The 9,545-nt window shown below is 30.6% G+C and overlaps 1 protein-coding gene across 1 annotated transcript; it reads left to right on the forward strand.

The window, feature by feature from the left end:
• The first annotated feature begins 30 nt into the window (after positions 1-30).
• On the forward strand, positions 31-2,782 carry LOC122535781 (DNA primase small subunit). The gene is made up of 7 exons (XM_043667591.1): positions 31-716; positions 807-957; positions 1,036-1,211; positions 1,272-1,470; positions 1,557-1,767; positions 1,840-2,233; positions 2,305-2,782. Exons 1-7 carry the CDS (start codon positions 620-622, stop codon positions 2,322-2,324), a joined length of 1,248 nt encoding a protein of 415 aa, XP_043523526.1. The 5' UTR covers positions 31-619; the 3' UTR covers positions 2,325-2,782.
• The last annotated feature ends 6,763 nt before the right edge of the window (positions 2,783-9,545 follow it).

The raw sequence follows: 9,545 nt of genomic DNA on the forward strand, positions 1-9,545 counted from the left end.
TGAAATACTAAGTGTTTGTATAAAAAAAAAAAAAAAATGTAAAAAGCACTTGCGCTAATTCTTAATAGAAAGGAAAGACTCAAATTCACGTCATTTCGTATATATGCAGAGTGTCCAGTAATTGGAGTAAAATATGATGAATGAAAAAATTTTATTCTTTCTTTTCGACTCATTTTTTCGTGTTTTCATCACCTGTTATTTAGTTATATATTCTATCATAAATGAGATATTTTCAATCAAGGGAATTGTAAGGAATGTACAAGATGAGTATCTTCATCAGAACTTCCTTTGTAAGAAATTGAATGAGCTGTTTGAATATTCGCGCTTCTGCAACTAGTTTGTCCAACTGTGAAAATTGAAAATTAACTACAATTTAAATACTAACCTAACCTACAATCACATCTAGTGACTAGTAACATTTCTTTAGCCGCTACATGATTATTGTAGCGCCATCTGTGAAAGAAGAAACTTTGATAAATAACAATGGAAGTGTAATCTTCAAAGTTTCTAATTTATGATCTTTTATCCCGCCAAAACCTATGTAAAGTAAAGTGTTTCAAATATTAAAGTTATAATTTATAACAGTTTGAGAAAATTTTTACTTGTTGAGTTTCATAAAATGGAACATTTGGAACATTTGGCTGATCTATTGCCGACTTATTACGCTAGATTATTTCCCTTCCCCGACTATTATCGTTGGCTCAGTTATGGAAATGGTAATTCTACCGGTCTATTTGACATATACAGACAATAATTTCTTGATTTCTGCATCGTACTTTTTAATCGACATGATTATATTGTTACAGCAAACACGTTCAGTCACAGAGAATTTTCATTCACTCTCGAAGATGATATCTATCTTCGCTTTCAATCATTTAAAGGTTTGAAAGAGTTGGAGCTTGAAATAAAAAGGCTTCTTCCTTTCAAGATTGATATAGGAGCAGTATACAATGTCAAGTAACTGAAACAAAAATTAGATCAGATGTTCAATTATCAGCAAATAATTTTTATCGACTTTTTTTTTATTGTATTTAGTCCAAAGGATTATCACAAGGGAGCAAATTTTATTCCTGTTGAAAGAGAATTAGTCTTTGATATAGATATGACTGATTATGACGACGTAAGAACATGTTGCAGTAGTACTGATATTTGTTCCAAGTGTTGGAAGTTTATGGCACTAGCTTGCAAAATTTTAGACAGTGCTTTGAGATGTAAGTATAATTAATAAGTTGTTAAAAATGTATGTGTCTGAAGTTTGCATTGAATTTCAGTGGATTTTGGATACAAACACATATTGTGGGTATTCTCTGGCAGAAGAGGTATTCATTGTTGGGTATGTGATTCCAGTGCACGTACCTTGACTACAACAGAACGTGGTGCAGTGGCAGAGTATTTGCAAATTATAGAAGGTGGTCAATATATGAAGAAAAAGGTGAATTTACCTGGTGATAAAATACACCATTCCATCAAGTGTGTAATTATTGTATGAATTAAATCTAATTTCAGTTGTTTTTCTTTATATATTGTCGTTTAAAATAAAATTTTATGTAATTTAGACGTGCACTGGAAATGATAGAGGCTGTGTTTGTTCCGTTTTGTGTAGAAGAACAAGATATATTAGGAACAGATGAAAGAATGGAGAATTTTCTGCAGATAATTTCTGATGATGATGACAGACAAGAGTTAAGAGCACTTTTTGGCCAATATAATTCTAGCAAGGACAGATGGAACATATTTGTCAAATATATTCAGAACAAGAAAACCACGGTATTTTATAATATTTACAAAATTCTAATAAAAGTAAACAGATATAATTTAGCATTGAACATGTGATTTTAGGGAGACAAAAAATGGTACCAGTATCGTCATTTGATAGAAGAAATAATGCTACAATATGCTTATCCAAGGTTAGATATAGCCGTCAGCAAAGGATTGAACCATCTTTTGAAGTCTCCTTTTTGTGTTCATCCAAAAACTGGCAAAGTCTGTATCCCATTCACTGCAAACACCGTGGATAAATTCCAGCCGGACAATGTTCCAACAATTACAACACTGATCGAAGAAATAAATGAATTCGATTTGAAAGATAAGACTGAACAGGAAACGTACGACTTGAACGCGAAGAAAATAAAAGATTACAAAAAAACTAGTATTAATAAGTCATTGCGTATCTTTCAAGAATTTCTATGGAATCTGAGCAATGAGAGAAAGGAGAGCAGGCTCAAACAAAATGGTAAATATTCTGCTACATTTTGTGCTTAACAATCGTACTTGTATTTTCATTGGCAAATCTTTATTTTTCAGACGAAAAAATGGATTTTTAATTAGAACGTATTTGCATTTTTGAAATAAATTAATAGAATTTAAGAATAGCAATGTTTCTGATTTTAATTAAATTATCACGTCAATCTTTGGACTATTTTGGTATAATGTTTCGTAAAATTTTTGGAATATACAAAGTTCACTCAAACCTTTCACTTAGCTCAATATCGCTTATTCCAAGATAATTATAAAAGAATATAAATATCTTCTCGATAGAGATCAATTTATTTCAGAACAGTTGTTAATTTTTTTTAAATATTTCAAACATGAACACAGTTTTTCTACTACACCAATCAATAATTTTATGTATGTGTAAAAATGTACTATTAGTTTAATTCATCTGGCTCATCGTTTTATTATATTTTTTCCACTTTTTCTCACCATCACGTGTTGCGAATATACCGTTTCTTTCACATGAGCATAGCCAAACTTGGCATAAAGACCACAACTCGATATCGAAGAAAAAGAATTCGCAGTAGACTCGAGGACATGATAGATTTATTTAACAGGATTGTATGCACCCATAGAATACTCAATAGCTTGTCTTCAGTTCAGATTGTACATAAAAATAAGTAACCGCGTCTCTTCACTTTGCAAAACTAAAATAGAGTTATCGACGAAAAATATTTTAAATATATAAAATGAAAACTGTATAATACAATGTGAGTGAAAAATAAACAATATAACGTTATGAAAAATATATATAATGCTATGATATATAATACTATATATTAATGTAATTATGATGTACAACTGATAAAGTAATATAACTAATACTGTGTACAACATTATAAAAAGAGTGAAAAATTGTTCTTTTATTGGAAAACCGTGTAAATCTCGCGTAGTCAATATGTTAATATTGATGAATAGCGCTTGATATTAGTGAATGATTTCTCAGAAGTGAATACAAATAGCAAAGGCGGCGAGTTTAAAGGAACTCGAGAGACAAATCTAGGAAATCAGTTGTAATCAAACATACTATCGCAACTCTCTGACCAACTCATTCAGTTGCCTTCCGCGCGCCGTCTGATAAACCGTCTTACAATCGGCTTGACAGTTTGCCATTGGCGAGATCGATTGCCAAGATTTCTAAAAAAAATCACTTTCACCCCAATTGCATTTCTGGCTGAGCTCGTCCACCGTTACTTTTTCTTGTTTCTACGTGAAATACTGCACCAACGTGCAATGACTCTTTCATTGGCCGCACGAATCCTCCGGTTAGACTCGACAAACAGCTTCTCTTCTGACACGAATTTAACAAGAAGCGAGATCATTCGCAGAAACTGCAGCCTGCTTTGGTATTTATTTAATATAAAGAAAAATATTACAAATATTTGGCGATTAAATTTTAAGACGATTTTAAGTGAAAATGAATGAAATATAGAAGAAAAATATAATAGCTATATTTTTATTTATTTATTTCGATCGTCGCACGATTAAACAGAAAATTTGAAAAAAAAGTATAGTATAATAGAACATGAAAATAACGTAAAAGAGAAACATGACGGGTAAATTTTTGTTGATTTTCTGATTTTAGTATCGTTTTGCGATTAAACAGAAAATTTACACGATCTTTCAAATCTGGAAATATATAAGTTTTTCAAAAATAGCTGACAATTTGATAAAGATTTATGTGTAGATACAACTATCAAGGCAATAATTTTGAAAATTTCGAAGAAGATAAAGAAGCACATATATAAATCTAAAATCAAACGCAGTCAGCCACAGGAGTATACATAAATATGCGAAATTCAAATATTTAAAGAAAAACAAGGATTTTGAATATTTCGTGGCTACTATAATTACTATTATTTTGAGTTGTACAGATTCTGAGAAAATGATGACACTGAAAGTACAAAATTAGCATAGTTATGTTTATCGCAAAACGCGTCCCTGTTATTACTATAATTGTAAAGATGTAAGAATAAATATTTACTATCTACGTATACGGTAATTTTATGTAGATTTTCATAAGACTCTTTTTTTCTATTTATTTATGTATACTCTTTAAAAGAATCTTGTGAAACATCGTGAATATTTTTAACTAACGAATTAATTAAAATTAACAAAATATTTAAAATCATTCCTTTTTCATTTCAAATGTTTATTTGAAATCTAATGAATATTTTAAACATTTGAAAGACTGACTCTATAAAGACTATAAGCTATAAAAAGTAATATAACAAAAGTAATATAACATAATATAATATAATAACTTATATTTTCCCTCTATAGTTTTCATAATCACTTGTAAAACACGATCTTTCCTTCGACAAAAGTAAACGTTCGTCGAGTGTTTGCGAAGGTAATTCATACTCCTGGACGAGAAAAATACTTGTCCGCGAATTTCAATGAATCCCGGAAACCACGTTACGTCACGAGCGTTGCGCACTAACGATTCCCAAAGAAATAATCGCTTCATCACAGATTGTTCATTCACCAGTTCTACAATTTACAAGACGAGAGACGTTCTCGTTACGATCTCTCGAGCAACGACAGACATTTCATGGCACGTGTTTTTAACTAGCCAGCAGAAAGAGATCGGCGGAAGAAATAGGTTAATTGTTTTGGAAACGCGGCGGCCGGTCATTACGTTCTTCTGGATAAAACTAGATAAATTGGGTGTTGCTACAGCGATTTGGTCTCTCCGCTCTTCCGCGTTATTATTCACGCTTCTACGTTTTCGCTGAAAACAGAGCGGCTCGCATTAACGCTCTCGGGACACGATACAATCGGCCGGTATCCTAAACGAGAGATAATTTCCAAGTGGCAATTTATAATTAATACCATGCTCCTTGACGAGAGTTCGCTATATGTTTCCGTTTCATCCGGAATGAAAAGATCGTGGAGAGCACAGTTATACGAATTTCACTAAACACTGGTTCACTGGAATGTTTTCTTCTTTTTTTTTTTTTTCTTTGTTATATGTAGCTGTTAAATCTCGATGGTCACGCAACTCGTCAATTTTAAATCATTTTAATTTTTAGATCGATTAAAAAAAATCGTTTCTCATAGTTTGGTGTCTCGACGAATCGCCAGGATAGTATTGCGATGGAAAAAGAAAATTGTAATATGAAAAACTGTGTTCTGCAAAAATTTTGTCGTATCTTTTGATTATGTCTGTGGTATGGCGATGTGAAATTACGCTGAATTTCAATGAATATATATATAAGAATTATTATAATCTGACTCCTGACAAGATAATGAAATTTGAATGAGAGATCATATTCCATTCATCAGATCTCTCATCAACTTGTCTTCGAGTCTGAATAACCACATCAGGAATAGGCAGTTCAATAATGAAACTGATCTAAGAGAAGTAAGAAGTGTCTAGATATTTTCACGACGAAACAAAAATTTATAAAATAAATTGTTAATCCATTGGAAGAGAGTTATAAGGTGTGAAGGTTCATATTTCAACGAATAAATTCACGTTTTTCGCTTGAAAAGAAGAATTTTTCTGAATATCTAATATTTTATGTAGTAAGAAACTGTATATGTATATATATACAGTATAGACAAGTATAATATATATGTATATATGTACATGTATAATATATATTAATTATATAAATAATAAACATTTTTAATATTTTTTATTTATTTATATTATTTAATATAATATATTAAATATAATTATATTATTATGTTGTTAATAAACGTTATTAACAACATAATATATTGTATTATATTATATTTGTATATGTGTATAATAATATATAATATAATATAACATATGTATATATATTGCTGTTGTATGTTAATAATGCTATATTATATTATTAATTATATAAATAATATTTTTTAAATATTTTTTATTTATTTATATTATTTAATATAATATATTAAATATAATTATATTATTATGTTGTTAATAAACGTTATTAACAACATAATATATTGTATTATATTATATTTGTATATGTGTATAATAATATATAATATAATATAACATATGTATATATATTGCTGTTGTATGTTAATAATGCTATATTATATTATTAATTATATAAATAATATTTTTTAAATATTTTTTATTTATTTATATTATTTAATATAATATATTAAATATAATTATATTATTATGTTGTTAATAAACGTTATTAACAACATAATATATTATATTATATATTTGTATTATATTATATATATATATAAGTAAATCGTACATACATAATAGTAACTCATACCACGGATCGTACATACATCATGTACATATGTAAACTGCCCCATGTAACATAACTCTTCACGCGCACGCACATTCATATTGAAAGTTCGCTACGGATGGCCTTGTTTTGCACATCCTGCGCTCGTACGTGTAATTTCTATAATTCTGTCTTTCAACGAAAGTTACTCGAACGCGCACGGACGGATTCCTCGACTGGCAGAGAACGTCAAGCTAAAAAAAAAAAAAAATCGTGAAAGTTCCCCCGCGAAATCGGCAGGGAAAAAAACTGGCTGATTTGTCAGGATGTTCGGTAACGAGATCCACGTTGCCCACGTGGACACGCTTTGTCATCCCCGAAACCAGATTTTTCTTTTTTGTCGCGGCACGTACTAGGATTCGTTTAGTCAATTCGATCGCCGAGTTTTTCGATCGACGATCGTTCCTCGCGTGACGAATAGGAACAACAGATGTACCGCTTGTCGCAAGAAAGGACAAGAAAGTGACCGATTTTTCTTGCCCGTATCTATTACAGATTCGAGAAGATGGGTGGACCGCGATGGAAAGCGAATCGAAACACGTCGGACGTGTGTTTTTGCTTAAATAGATCGGTATCCAGGCATTAGCGAAGCTTGTGACGGATAAAACTAGAAGACCAATTTTATTATAGATCTGTCGATCGATATATTTTGTTAATTAAGCGATTACGAAGAACATCTAATTAGATAATAATTATTTTTCAATATTTAACTGTTAAATTTAAGAAAAAAAAAAAAAAAAACAGACTATCTGAGTAAATTATCGAATTCACTGCCAACTTTGAACCGTACGAACGATCTTTAGATATTAATTAATTGGAAATTTCTGTTTATCACGTGATACTCCCGAAAATGATTTTTAGATTGGCGATCACACCGTGTTCTCCGGGCAAAAAGAAAAAAGAAGGATCATGGTGAGCCAATCAGTCGGTAATTACGATCCTAATCGACTGTGACCAAGTGGAGCGCCTCCCTTTCGTTGGAAGTAGATTAAACTTTCTTTCCCCGGCGGATAATCCATTTTGGAATTTTTCTGGATATTTTCGATCGGTCATGGGACTTTCAACGGTTAATCCAGATCGCTCTGATTTATTAGGAAACCTCGGGGCGGCCTCGGAACGAGATTCCTGTCCCCTTGGTCGAACGATTCGACTCGAGAAAGGACAGAGAGCTCCTTATGCCCCGTTCACACTAGGCAGAAGCTGCTCAGAATGTTGCAAAGTAAGATCTTCAATAGGTCCATGTATGTTTCGAGTTTGCAAACAGATTCTTTGATATGCAATTTAGATTACTGCAATATCGTCAGAAAACGAGCTCGCTATAAACTGCATAAATAAATGATTATAATTATAATAATTATTATTACAATATATATTTTAATAATATTGTTATAATATATGTTATAATAATTATTATGACAAATATATATTTTAATATTATTATAATATTATTATAATTAGTATTATTATAAATACATATTTATTATGATTATTATTGTAATAAATAGATATTTTAATGTTATTATAATATAATTAGTATTATTATAAATTCATATTTATTATAATTATTATTATAATAAATAGATATTTTAATGTTATTATAATATTATAATTAGTATTATTATAAATACATATTTATTATAATAATTATTATAATATATATTTATTACAATTCGGTAAAGTGTTCTATTCAATGTTGCAAGCGAGTTCATTATGTTCACTACATACACATTATGTTCACAGTTCACTAATGTTCACGAGCAACTCGCGAATTATTCTCCAAGCAGCAGCGTGAACGCGGCATTACACGACACGGGCGGCGATTTATCAACCACCGACTCACTTCCCGATCGTTCGAATCGCCTCGGACTTCTTTCATCGTCGCAGCGATCACGCGGTCGTAAGACCATAAACGATCATCCTGGATGGCTCGTTCGTTTCAACGTTTCCTTGAAACGTCGATTCAAGCGCGCGCATGTGGGTCGATCGTGTGATACGTAATTTCTCAACGTTGACGATCTAATCGTGTTTGGCTGAAGAGTATGGTTCGTGTCTTTGTATCTTTGTCGAGATATCGTGTTCGAAACGATTTCATGGGGATTTCGGTCGAAAGTATCAAGTCAAGTATTCCATATCTATCATTTTGAATAACTACGTCGATTTTAAAGGCCATTTAAAGGCCAGTAGGTGGAGGAATTTCGGAGATTTCTCTTTTTTTTCAAATGGAATTGTACATTTATGTGGAACCACGAATATTCGCTATTTTTTAAAAATGGAATCATTTATTTAAATGGAGTCGTAAAAATGGTATTTTTTTATATGCATGGAATTATGCCAATCGCAGTAGTCATATTGTGAGAATTTATATATATACATATATATTAATTTTTATTAAATTAATTTTAAATTATTAAATTTACCAATAATAAGAAATATTCATAATTCCATTATGATATATATATATATATATATATATATATATATATATATATGTGGAATTATGAATATTTCTTATTATTGGTAAATTTAATAGTACTTAAACTACGACAGTGTGTATTAAAAATTTAATCGAAGAATATGCGATTCAAAGTTCGCAATCAAATGTCGAAGCTTTATTGAAAATAGAAACTGTCCTGAATCTTTCGAGTGGGAGCTTTCAATGCGATATCGTGGAGATTAATTCCGATCGATAAACTGTTTATCGATGCTTTCACTCGACTAACTTTTTGTTCGTATTCGGCTCAATATCGGTGGAATTCATACATCATTACACGCTTAGGATCGTCACCATGAAATCGGGAATATTAAGAGAAAGTAGATAAAGAGTACTGCTTGCCATTTGTTTGTTGTCCCATTTGTAACCCCATTCGCGACGATATCAATCTTGTTTGGTCTCCCATGTAGACTGATATGTAACATAATCTATACTTTGATTATATTTAATGTAATGAGATATATAATATAGTATACATTATAATATAATATAATAAGTTTAATAAGTTATTTGTATAATAATATAAT

This window comes from Frieseomelitta varia, unplaced genomic scaffold (genome assembly GCF_011392965.1).
Source record: "Frieseomelitta varia isolate USP_RPSP 00005682 unplaced genomic scaffold, Fvar_1.2 scaffold_769, whole genome shotgun sequence".
Taxonomy (NCBI): Eukaryota; Metazoa; Arthropoda; class Insecta; order Hymenoptera; family Apidae; genus Frieseomelitta; species Frieseomelitta varia.